At 45.6% G+C, this 13,195-nt stretch overlaps 2 protein-coding genes across 3 annotated transcripts; one reads left to right on the top strand and one right to left on the bottom strand.

Moving 5' to 3' along the window:
- Nucleotides 1–7,332: 7,332 nt before the first annotated feature.
- Nucleotides 7,333–9,291, top strand: LOC109786465 (uncharacterized). The gene is made up of 3 exons (XM_020345039.4): nucleotides 7,333–7,798; nucleotides 7,884–8,015; nucleotides 8,424–9,291. The coding sequence occupies exons 1-3, from the start codon at nucleotides 7,497–7,499 to the stop codon at nucleotides 9,043–9,045; spliced, it is 1,056 nt and encodes a 351-aa protein (XP_020200628.1). The 5' UTR covers nucleotides 7,333–7,496; the 3' UTR covers nucleotides 9,046–9,291.
- A 62-nt stretch (nucleotides 9,292–9,353) lies between these two features.
- Nucleotides 9,354–12,776, bottom strand: LOC109786467 (cytochrome B5-like protein). Of its 2 annotated transcripts, XM_020345042.4 has the most exons (6): nucleotides 12,485–12,776; nucleotides 11,628–11,755; nucleotides 11,512–11,549; nucleotides 11,145–11,222; nucleotides 10,950–11,041; nucleotides 9,354–10,086 (listed from the first exon to the last, which is right to left on the bottom strand). In XM_020345042.4, exons 2-6 carry the CDS (start codon nucleotides 11,707–11,709, stop codon nucleotides 10,020–10,022), a joined length of 357 nt encoding a protein of 118 aa, XP_020200631.1. In that variant the 5' UTR covers nucleotides 11,710–11,755; nucleotides 12,485–12,776; the 3' UTR covers nucleotides 9,354–10,019. The 2 variants fall into 2 exon arrangements, with proteins under 2 accessions (XP_020200631.1, XP_020200630.1); XM_020345041.4 differs by lacking the exon at nucleotides 9,354–10,086 and having other exon boundaries at nucleotides 10,623–11,041; nucleotides 12,485–12,768.
- Between the last annotated feature and the right edge of the window lie 419 nt (nucleotides 12,777–13,195).

The raw sequence follows: 13,195 nt of genomic DNA on the forward strand, positions 1-13,195 counted from the left end.
CAAGGCCGGTCAGCGATGGCGGCGGCAGAACAGAGACGGGGGAAGGAAGGCTCGGTGTCGCGAGGATAAAACCCCAACGAGAGGGGAATATGCATGCATGTAATTAAAAAGGAGGATGGAGATCCTAAAAAAAAGACGCTTCCCTACGCGGTTCCCGCCAGGTACGTCCCTGCACCCACCACTTGCAAGTGCAAGTGGGGGCAGTTAGTGCAGTGGAGGGGTTGTTAATTAATGATGCAATTTGGCAGTTAGTGCAGTCCTATAAATAATGATAACTATATTTTGGATACACTGATTATGTAAAATCTTATGATGCAATTTGGGTATTACTCCGCACTGAATGATACTAGTACATTTTATTTCTGTTCAGGGCAATGTTTAGCACTTTCTTAACTACTCCCTTCGGTCCATAACAAGTGCCGCAGTTTTGAATGAAGATTAAACTAACCTTAGCTCAGAAAACCGTGACATTTTTTCTGATCGGAGGGAGTAGTAAATACCGTACCAGTGGACATGCGAGATGCAGTCGAACAAGTAGTTGAAACAACCGCATCACTGTCAAGCGGACGTTGACAATAGTTATCCGGTTGAAAAATAGTAACCGCTTGAGCTTGGTTCGTTGTTAACACAAAGGCCGATCATATGCTAGTACCATTTCTTGCCATGCTACACCCGAAGGGCAAACTCCAAGAGAGGAGAAAGAAAGAGCGCGCGACACAGGGCACGTGCATGTACGCGAAAGGCAGGCAAAGGCAACGCGGAGGAAGAAGACGGCGTCGGGGCGGGGCGCCATTTTCCATCGTCTACCCTACCCTACGCGGTTCCCGCCGGGTACGTCCCTGCCCCCACTTGCACTTGCACTTGGGGAAATTGAGGAGATCAGAATCGCACGCACGCGGCCGGGCGCCCGCGTCTGCCCGATGCATGCACCCGTACGCGGTAACTAGCTTTTGGTTTGTTAATTAATCAACCTCCAACCGATAGCGCATCCAAAACCTGGGGCCGGTTAGGTTTGGTGGAGTCTCCTCGGAGGTGAATGTGATCGATCGGTCGAAAGGCTCTCTCGGTTTGCTCCATCATTGCAGTTGGCAAGCTAGGGCCCGACGGAGTATACTACTACCCGTAGTAGCGTGACAGCAGGTTGGCGCTTGCATGTTGCGGCCAATGGGAGAGCAGCAGTACAGTAATGTTTTAGCGCACATGTGATACATCTGCAGCTCGGTGCGCCTAGCTATAGTATACGTATATAGTACTCCGCCGTATGGATCGGAGTACATTGCTTACTTTCTGTGTTAATTACGGCGTACTACTACCACACTGTTCAAAACATACATATGTTTGATTGATCGACGGTCCCGGCGGGTGAGGGTGAGATGCCGTGGAAACCGATGCTACTTTCCTGTGAAATGGTCTTGCCATTCCAATGTATGTATACAACCGATGAATGAGCTGGAGGAGGAAGGTGTGCTATGACAAGTATTTCTGCGGATTTTCGCCAATTTTCTTATAAAGCATTGCTCGCCAGTAGTAGTATACTGAGAACAACAGAGTGCACATTGCCTCTATCATGTAAAGTGTGCAAGTGCTTACTAATTCGCGAGCTAGCACTTTTTGCTAGCACACGTTTTGGCCTCACTCACGAAAGCAAGAGTAGTGAGACGCTTTAGAATGAAAATGCCTTTTTTGGCCTCCCGCTTTAGAAAATGCCGGTCTCGGAACCTCATCAGCAAATTAGACCAGTTCCGGCTGTCTCTTGAAGAAAAGGATTAAAGGAGAGAGCTCTTTGATTCCTGAGCTACTGCTACTAGCAAAGACAAGAGAAGAAACCCGCGTTGATGTAACCAGTGCACCTTCCAGTGACGGGGAAATATAGGTAGTTAGGGCTTAGGGCAGGGCGGGCTACTTATTGTTTTTGGCAGCTTGCCCCACCCACTCATCGCATCAGCGACGCTCTGTCCTTGCCGTGCTGAGAAGCCATGGGTTCAAATTACTTTTGTTTATGTGTTGCACATGTGGTTTCAGCGGAGCTTATCCTATCCCGTTCGTAGCCCCGCCTGATATTCTACCTCCCATCATCATGTGTGTTAGTGTGTTTCTGTTACTTAGGGGGTGGAGGTACTAGTACTACCAAGTTCTCTAGTAGGATATTGCACGCTATCACCTATCATCCTTCCAATAGAATTTATGTTCACCTCTCAAGCTACTAGAGTAACAAAATCATACTACTACAATATAGTATACGTATTCTTCAATCAATAGTATTTTGTGCTTCTACTCCAGTTCCGAGGAAGTTTCTACATGCCAAATAAAATCCAAGCTAGTACGTAGCATCAACTCTACATCAAATGCCTTCCAAATCTAATCAAACCCAATGGCCAAGGTTAAGACACACACACACACACACTGCACACACACACGTATCTGTGAGGATCTAGCTAGCCATGCATAGCCACGAATGAACGATGCGACCGATCGGCACGGCCGGGCTCTCTCTCTCTCTCTCTCTCTCTCTCTCTCTCTCTCTCTCTCTCTCTCTCTCTCTCTCTCTCTCTCTCCCGACGTCACGGGCGTGACGCTAACGCGCCTGAGGCTTGAAGATTCCTCCATCCGGTCAGCTTCCAGGTTGCTTCGCCGATGGGGATTACAGGATGCTAACTCTGACTTCTCCCCTCATCATCAAACCCCCAATTTCTTTTTAGTCCCACTAGACTAGACTAGAGACGGGCGCTTTACGACCAAAGACGTTAACCTTTTCTTTCTATTTCTAACATGCATGATCACAGATTAAGCTGACAGAAGTTGTCATGTTATGACGCAAAACAGAAACTTTCTCCGGCCAGTTGAACATCTGCACGTACTCGCTCCGAATTGACAAGATCATGATCCGTATGAGCTTGGTACGTACATGCTCCGAAGAACTGGTCTTGTTAGCGACAGCGCCAATTTTCCATTCTGCTGGAACTAGAACACTTCTTCCATTGAAGAATCTGCTGACGAAATTAACACAGTGCAGATTAATAATTCAAGCTCTACCTGAAAGAGCTCAAGGGATCGGACCTGAATAACGGCGGAAGAAATGCTTGAGCGCACATGACCACATAGCATAACATGGTTGAAGATTACGGTATCAACAGCAACATAAGAATATCGACGAAGAAACAACGCATTTTTTTAGATGAAGATAAACAATAGTACACATAAACTAATACCCCATGGCTAACGACAACTCTGGGGTTACGATATTAATCTGTGGTTCCGGTAGTACTTTATGGTTTCCGTATCTATAAAGATATCGTCCATTGGATCGGTATATAGATGATTGTAATGCGGGTTCCTGGTTCAGGCATGCAAAGGGGCAACATTGAACTGGTCAGCATCATCGGCAACTGAGCTTAATATTCCACATCTCTCTTATCTCCCCATTCAAGCCAGCACCATTTTACTTATTCTCTTATTGACACTGTCCTAAGTAATAGAAATCTACTCCCTTCGTAAAGAAATATAAGAGTAATTAAAGTAGTGATCTAAATACTCTTATATTTCTTTACCGAGTGAGTACCAGATAATCACTAGAGTACAAATTAGTCAGTGTACCCGACGGGTTGTGAAAAAGTCATATCATTACTAAATAATTTTGTGTGAAGAAGTCATATAAGACCAGTAATACAAGATTATGTGTACGAACATCACACTGATCGGAGTGGAGTGTAGTGCCCCGCAGAAAAAGAAAAGGAAAAAAGAGTGGAGTGGAGTGGAGTGCTGTCAAAGAGTCATACTAAACAACTTAATTAAGACCATGCCGATATTCCTTTCAGAACGTAGGTAGATTTACCCATCCTCAAATTCTCAACGTTCAAATATAATACCAGTCACCCGCAAACAAATAAACAAATATAATACCAGTCATGAACGTAGCGCTGCCAGAGAAAACATCAGGTGTAATGTAAAAGAGACAGAATATATAGACAGAGACCATTTTAATGATCCATATGAGCTTGGTACACGCTTCCAAGAACTGATCTTGTTAGTGACAGTGCTAATTTGCATTATGCAGGAAGGAATTAATTAGCCTACGCGCGCTCGGAGAGCACTGCTTCTATTGAAGAATATGCTGACGAAATTAAGATGGTGCAGATTAATGAATTCAAGCTAGACCTGAAAAGACCTCAAGGGATCGGACCTGAATAACGGTGGAAGAAATGCTTGAACGCACATGACCACTAGCATAACATGGTTGAAGATTACGGTATCAACAGCAACATAAGAATATTTATATGTATGTAGACCTAGATTTTTCGATAAAGGGTGCTTTATTAGTTAAAAGGTTTAAGCATTACACCCGGCCTCTGCATACCAAGATGCACACAGCCAAAAAAAGTCCACACACAGAGCAAAAAAAAAACAAAAAAAGACGAAATACTAAGAAACATATGTAGACCTAGATGAAGAAACAACACATTTTTTAGATGATGAAGATATTAATCCGATCCCCATGGCTAACGACAACTCTTGGATTACAATATTAAATCCGTGGTTCTGATAGTACTTTATGGTTTCCGTATCTATAAATATATTTTTATATTATTTTTTTAGAAAAGGAGGATGACCCACGGTCTCTGCATCAACCGATGCATGCAGCCATATTATTAAATGAAAAACGTAACAAAGTCTTAAGGTCCAAAGAGGCTCATAAACTGAGCAGTAGTCGGAAAAAAAATCTGAAAAGCGCCACATCCGGCGATATAGAACTGAAAAGTGCCACATCCGGCGATAAAAAACAAACTATGATGCCTACACACCTAGCCTAATATTAGCTCGCCACCCAAATCGGCTGAACATAGCCCGTGCTACCGTCTCCCAGCGGTTGCACTCAGTAACCATAAGCTCCCTGAAGTCCGCATGAGTGAGTAAGGACCACATACGGATTCAAGCTGTAGCTCTGTAGATAACCTGCAAAAAATTATTGAATTTTGTCCCATTAAAAATCATATCATTTCTAGTGTTTCATATAGCCCAAAGTAGTACACATATTTCTATCCGAATATGTTTAGCTATCCGTATCTATAAAGATATCGCCCACTGGGTTGATATATAGTACTATGATTGTAGGAGCAACTGCTATTGCGGTTCCTGGTTCAGGCATGCAAAGGGGCAACATTGAATTGGTCAGCATCATCGGCAACTGAGCTTAATATTCCACATCTCTCTCTCCTTCCCCTGTCTGGCCTAAGATTGTTGCAGCGTTGGCGCGGCATGGGAGCGGGTGTGGATGCCTATACTCGTCAAACCAATCGTGTTCGACCCGTTAGGAGATGATGATGGGGTTGTTTGTTACATTCAAGCTTAGTAGCAACATTTCCTGATTAACACCGGCACATACACACATACTGTAACAGACAATCACTATTTATTAACCAGTGTACTGGATATAGAATTTGTGATGGAAGCGTTCTACCCTCTTGTCGCGTGGTACTTATTGATAGACGGGGCTTATCTCATGTTGCGCATACAATTCTTGGAGTATAAGGGATGGAGGAGATAGAGATGATCAGGGAATATCTTTAACACTGGAGGGGTTGCCAAGAAGTCGCATGAAACGACTTTTTTGGTAAGCAATCACATGAAATCACTGTAAAAGACCAGTAATACTACAAGATTTTGTACCGACATGACATTGATCAGTGAGTCGGGGTGGAGTGTAGTGGGAGTGCTGTCAAGGAGTCGTACGAAACAACTTAATTAAGACCCTCTCGATATTCCTTTCAGAAAGGAAAGTGGATTTCACCTACCCTCTGCACGCTGGGAACAAATTCTCAACATCCCATCGAAATGTATATGTAATACCATACCATGAACGTTGCACTGCCAGAGATATCAGCTGCATGCATATTTCCCTGGCTGATCTTGAGATATCAGCTGCATCATGACATTGCTTTCAGTGTGGAACTGAGTGAAAAAGCAGGCTCACGGTCTCGCCACAAGATCGCAACCAAAAGGTGCGGCGTGTATCGGCCGGGAAGCATCGCCGAACACGCGGGAAAGCGACGGTTCGAACCTTCTTGCATGCGTCCATGCACCATTCGGCTCCATCATTCCCGGTATGAACAAGACAACGCTACCACATCACATGCCTGCCTTGAGCGTGTACGGGTACCTATCAGCCTATCACGACGATTTACTTTGCATATATGTGGCCTCTAGGAGTGGCAAAGGAAAGACATGTATGCATGCGTACGCGTCCGTCCATGATCCATCCATGTACAGTCATGTGACCGCCGTGGTTTACAACATGAGTCGGGGCTTTTCACAAGGCGCGCCGCCTTGTTCCGAAAAGCCGGGCATCAACAACTTCGTCTGCCGTTGCTATTAAGAAGAATCCAAGCGCGTATATAGCCAATAGCTAGGTCTCGACATCGAATTGCCTGTCCCATTTTCATTCTCCTGTTGAGGATCGTTTTGATTTCTCCAGACAACTAAAGGTCTCTTAATTTGGGACACCGATGCGATGCCGGTGACGTGGCTTTGTGAATACAACTTCAAAACAACACTAAAACACATGAAAGCATCAATATAGCCCGTAGGATTCTATATGAGAATTTTACAGAAACTTTAAGAGAAAGAAAGTCCATGGGATGGAAGACAGAGAGAAATTGTTGCATGGGACCACCTCTTGTTAGAAATCCTTGGGGCAGTGCATAGAAATTTGCGAGATTACTCTTCTATTATCTAAAGGAAAAGTGTGTGGTCTCCTACCTCCCCCAGGAAAGATGTCATGCCTGAATTAAATTTCTCCGAAATATCTATGAAAATCCTTGAAGCTGTGAAAACAAAGCGAACGGGGAATTTCTTTCGGTATTTAACTTCTTCTTTTTTTTATTGCCTTTTTGAGACAATCTTCCAAAGCTTTTATTCATACGTCACAATGTTTACAGGGACGAAGAGAAGATCACTGGGTTGGCTTAACAAAGCGTGATGGCCAACCCCCAAAGTATGAGCATGCTTTGCTACATTATGTGCCTCGAAATTCGAGGTTCTAAACTCATGGCAAAATTACAAGATAAAAATGGAGCTGTATTTAACATTTTTGCTGTTGTGGTGCAGGTGCAGTTGGCCCAAACAAATAAATCAGTGTCCAAGCTCCTGCAGGGCCCGGGCTTTGCTAGCAACAACCGTTTATCTAGGAATCCATTAACTCCGACCCGGTTCGGCATGGCACTGGCCAATCAGATCACTCCCTGCTAAGCTCGCCGCGGTCACTGTCCTCTTGTTTCTGCTCCCGGACGCGGTTCCTCCCCCCATTAAATACAGCTCATCCTCCCTTCTGCCCGATCACATCCCCATTTTGCCTCTCCTCCGCGCTCTCTCTCTCCACACACACACACACACACACACACACACACACACACACACAGACACACACTTCCGATCTTACATTTGCTCTGAGAAATCAGATAGGAATCCTGCACCGGCGAGAAAGAAACCCCGAGCAGATAGAGATGGAGGCCGTGCATGAGGGCAATGGAGGAGGGAGCGGCCTGGTGGTGACGGAGCTGAGCCACATCAAGGAGCTGGTGAAGCAGCTGGACGTGCACCTGGGGGGCTCGCCCGACCTCTGCAAGCTCCTCGCCCAGCAGATCTTCGCCGTCACCGAGAGGTCCATCGGCATGATCAGGTCCGGCCACTTCAACGGCCCCAAGCGCCCGGCCGCCGGCGCCGGCCTCGACTCGCCGCCGCTGTCCCCCACGCCCAGCCCCCTCAGCGGCGTCTCCAACACGCCGTTCAAGCCCAACAAGAAGAGGTGACCCAAAACCCCTCGCAGTTGCAGAGAAACTGTTTTCTTTTTTGCTGGATTGTTGAGTGATTTCTTGTTCTTGGATTCGCAGGAAGACGTCGGAGAAAGGGGGGCGTCAGATCAGGGTGAGCTCGGCGGCGGGAGGGGCGGACGCCCCCGCCGACGACGGCCGCAGCTGGAGGAAGTACGGCCAGAAGGACATCCTCGGAGCCCAGCACCCAAGGTTGGTCTCGGCGCATTTCGGCCAAAGTTCATCCTTCGTTTCAAATAGTAATTGCACATGCTTTCCGAAGTGGCAACGAAATCATTCGCTTTTCCTTCCGTGAGATGATGGAGATCTCTCTTTTGGATTTGGGACACTGTTCCCGAATTCATGGCGTCCACATGTCAGATAGGAATAGGGCAGAGAGTGCACAGCGTCCGATTGGATATGTTCCGAAAGGAGCTGCTGTTATTGGATAGGTGATGATGATGGCGTGATGCTGCTTTGTGCCAGTAGTAATTTTGTTCTGGCTTCAGAATCGCGAACTTTTCTGTAAAAGGGAAAAAAGTTCAGAGTTCAGAACTGGGCATGCCGCCATGGTGTTCTTTTTTTCGCCGTGCCTGATCTGGATCGTGCACAACATTGCAGGGCGTACTACCGTTGCACGTACCAAAAGACTCAGGGATGCGCGGCGACGAAGCAGGTGCAGCGCGCCGACGAGGACCCGGCGCTCTTCGACGTGATCTACCACGGCGAGCACACCTGCGTCCATAAGACGGCGGCGGCGGCGGTGCAGCCGGCCGGGCAGAACCCGGGCGCGGAAAGCCTTCTGCAGAGCCTGAGCTCGAGCCTGACGGTGAAGACCGAGGGGCTCACGGCGGCGGGAGCGCAGGGCTGGAGCGCCACCACGCCCTTCAGCTTCTCCTCGCCGGCGGTGAGCGGCATGACGCCGCCGGAGCACCACCCGTTCTCCACGCCGTCGACGCCGGAGAACTGCTTCGTGTCGATGCCCACGTCGCTCGAACCCTCGCCGGCGACCTCGGGCTCGAACCACATGTGCATGACCCCGTTCCATGCGCAGTCCGAGCTCCAAACAATGGTGTCAGCGCTCGTGGAGGCGACGAGCATGCCGGCGGCCGGCACGGAGGAGGCTGCCTTCTACACATTCCAGTCCGATTGGAGCTTCGACGATTCTGCCTTGGACGTTAACAACTTCGACGTTTCTGCCTTGGACGTCAATAACTTCGACGTTTCTGTCTTCTTGGCATGAGATGTTTGAAAAGAGAAGATGAGTAGAAATTAGAGAAGCAGCTGGAGGTGACCACCCTCTGAGGGACAGAGGAGGGAAGAACACGCCAGTTCTTCCTCAGTGCAGGTCTGAAATTTAGGACATAAGATTATTGCCTCCCCCTTCACCCCAATTCTTTTTTCCCCATTTCCTTTTTGCCACCAGGGCGTCGCATTGTATTATATTGTTATGTCAAGGAAAATAAAAATCTGTCATTGGTGTTCTGCATCTCGTACAGTTCCACCATCTCTTGGGAATCAGTAAGACAGTAACTGTAATTCCGATCGAGATATTGGACATAGAATGCCACTCTTCAAATCAAAAAGGGAAAAAAGGAATAATCAGCTGTGACACAAAATCAAACGAATCCTTTTGTTACACTTGCCTTACATGATCTCGCAAATAAGCCAGCAAAATGAAGGATCACCTCTTAATAATACTACTAGTACTGTGTTCATCAAGATGAACTCATGGAGACATGGACAGTATGAGCCAGATGAAAAGTTCATACGTTGCCCCCTCGAGCCCAACAGTGTGAAATTCTTTGACAGCTGAAGCAAGACCAGAGGAAAACTTGACTGAGCAAAAGCTTTCTTTGAATGTATAGCAAGCCTCTCATTGTCATGCAAGGAAGCAATACGAAAAGTTGGCCCGGTTCCTTGTCTGCTCTGAGAAAGTTCCATAAATAAATCTAAGAAAACGTATCTTCTCGAATGAAGAGATAAATCTCGGAAAACATTCGGGACACAGAAATAGTCCATGGTCGGGTCACACAATGCTACTAGTATGAATAAGCAGGAGGTCAAACATGAAACCAGAACCACGCAGCTGGGGGCCCTGGAGCAGTCCTCATCACGATTAGGAAATGGTTTCGTTCGTCGTCGTCACCTTCAGAAAATTGCAGACGAGCGCATGGGTTCACACTTGGGAGCTTTTACAGCCTCTCCTCCTCATCATCAGTCTTCCAATTTGCCGATGCAGAAATCCTCGATGATGTCGAAGACTCGTGTGCCATGCTGCGGGCTGAAAGCGCGTCGGGTTAGTATAGTTATGTGAAATACAGTTCTTAATACAATGACGTGCGAGCTTCACGCGCTCCTGAACGAAAAGTATAACGGAATAGAAATACAAGTAGGAAAATCAGATGTAGCTCTCCTTGACAAAGCTAGCGAATAAGAAACATCCCCATCAGGATAAGAAACATCCACATCAGTGTTGTTGTTTAAACTTAATTTTCTCCTTTGGACCATCCATCATCTAGATCTATTCATTTACTTGTGCAAATACCTTTTGTCTTGCTTTGGATAACAACATCCACATGTTCCCAGATATCATGGGTATGGACCAAGAAAGTTTTTTTAGACTATAACACACACAGTTTCAGTGATAACAAAAGAAATACATGGGCACTATTCAAGATAACAAAATTATTGCACCATAACTTGGAATATGCGAGCAACAGCAAATCATGGAAGGGAAGAATGAGAGCAAAATTGCCTTTGCATGCTGTTGCAACTTGCAACGGGGAAACCAGAAATACCCTTTATATGCATTTATTAAGTTGGGCCAATTAAGCAATTTAAAATGTGATATACATTCAAAAATTTAAATGGGGGTAAAAAGATCCATAAGTGAATGTGATATACATTCAAAAATTTAAATGGGGTAAAAAGACCCATAAGTGTAACCCTGTCACTTACTGAATTACCATCCAGACAAAAAGATCACAAAATTACTAATGATCTTCAATAAGTTTAACCTCAAAAGGTGCAGTAAATGAACGCCCGAGCAGTCAGGTGATACATCAGTAACATCAACGCGAATCATCATTTAAGAACAATGTTGACAGGATATGATGTAAACAATATTTATGAGATGTTACAAACCCGAAAAATCCCTCTGTCGAATCGCCACCAGCATTGTTTAGAATGGCATCACCACCTGGATGTTCCTCCACGTATGGAGTTACATCGTAAACCTGGATCAATGGCAAATATGAGAACATAAATTTCCCAATTTCAAACTAGATGGTAAAGCGAGATGATGGCAGTTGGTAAACTAGTAGATTGTTTTGTTCCAACCTTGTCCTTGATTATGATCCAACAATCCTTCCTTGTGTTGTGTGTTGATACCTCTTTCTTTGAATAGCTCGTAGATGTCTGAATATGAAATATCAGTAAGCAAATACAGAAAATGCCATGCATTTTGGATTAACCTAGAGCAATCTTGTCATTAGATCAGCAACCATAAGCAACACTCTAAACCATAAAGGCATATGTTCAAGACATAACTGCATGTTAAAGCAAGTGCATTTTGGATTAACCAACAACAGTCTTGTCTGCAGATAAACAAACGTAACTGGCAATTCCAGGAAAAAGTTGCTTGTTAAAGTAGATGTTGATGCAGTACAGAAAACTACAGTATTCAAATACGAAGGACGAAATTCACCGTTCCATTTCCGGCTGAACGTGCATCCTTTCCTTCACCTGCATTGCAACATTTACTCAGCGACAATAAAGTGAAGTCGCCTTTGCTTAAGATTACGAGTCAGGCCCCCCTTTTACCTTTGTTTTTTGATCTTGGGATAACAAAGAGTGCTCCCAGTACAAGAAGCACAACAAGTGAGATGAGGATGATAATTTCCATGTTGCACCTCAGGAACTACTGAACAATGTATTACTGAAGAAGTGTTCTGCAGAGCAAAAAAACAGCCTCAGTCCCTGACCAAAGATTACAGCAAACATGGCAACACTGACAGGAAGTAATAATACCACGAACAGAATCTTTATCATCCGAACAGTAAAATGAAAGAGAGACAGTGTTACAAACTCACTTTTCTAGGTCTAGATTGTTCAGGGTTACTGACAGGGAGTAATACTGCTAGGCGCTAGCTGCGGCCTAGACTGCTTGCTGCCTTTGCTACTGCCATGACACAGTGTGTTACAGAAGAGCTAAAAAATGGCATCATTGCATCTACCCAGATCTCGTGTCCTACCTCAGACGATCAGGCCCAGGCTTCCAAAGCCGGGCGCTTCCATCAACAAATCCAGTATTTCTTCTGCGCTAAATACTCAAAGTCGAAGCTTCCTCACTAGTATTTCCATTCCGAATAGGCGGATCTGACGAACTCGGGCTATTTGACAAAACGAAATGCCCCACTTTCCCATTTGCCCTATAAGGCTCTTCTACTTTGGTATAGATAAAATGCCCCACTTTACTTTGACTATTTGATAAAATGCCCAATTTCTATTTTAGCAGATTTCTCAGAGTAATCTCCCCTTTGCCCCGTGCTCTCTCTCTCTCTCTCCTTTCTCTACCTCTTACTCTCACGGCTGATGGAGAAGAGAGTGAAAAATCAGAGGAGAAGGTGGATTGATGGAGAACCAGGAGAAGAGGTAACAAATCTGTGGAAAAGACTCACCTTGTGGCGCTGCTGCTGTCCTTGGTCGTCGCTGACGTCGCCTGAGATGCGGCGGACAGAGGGGTGCCTACGGGCCTAGATCGCGGAAGGAGAGAGGGGTGCAGCCGGGGACGGAGAGGAACACGGGCTAGGCGGGATAGGGGTGAGGAAAGGGGCGTGTCGGCTGCGCCTTGGCCGTATGTCGCGCCGGCCGCCGGCGTTGATGCTGGTTCTGCGCTGCTGGACTGCTAGTACCGGATAGGCTGGAGACGATCAGGCGAACAGAGAGATGTCTCTGTTGTTTCGATCTATCAACTCCACGGGCAAAAACGTAAAAGCAGGTAGTACTCCCTCTGTCCGAAAAACCTAGGCCTCCTTTGGTTCATAGGATAGAAAAATTATAGGAATAGAAAAGTCATAGAAAATAAGATGACATGCATTTCAAATCCTATGAATAGAAAAGGAGATGTCCTTTGTTTTTCATCATAGGATTTTTTTCATTGAGTCTACGCTAATGTTTATTTTTCTATAAAATGTGGAGGATAGGAAGATTTTCTTCATAAAAATAGGATTCCATTCCTATAAACAAAGAGCTCTATAGGAATTTTTCCTATAAAAATCCTACCCTATGAAATTCCTAAGAAATTCCTCCAAACCAGAGGAGGCATTAGTATTTAGCACTAAGAGCATTTCCACTAGGTCCCCCAACTGGCCACTCGAGACTCCTTGGCT

Source organism: Aegilops tauschii, chromosome 5, assembly GCF_002575655.3.
Source record: "Aegilops tauschii subsp. strangulata cultivar AL8/78 chromosome 5, Aet v6.0, whole genome shotgun sequence".
NCBI lineage: Eukaryota > Viridiplantae > Streptophyta > Magnoliopsida > Poales > Poaceae > Aegilops > Aegilops tauschii.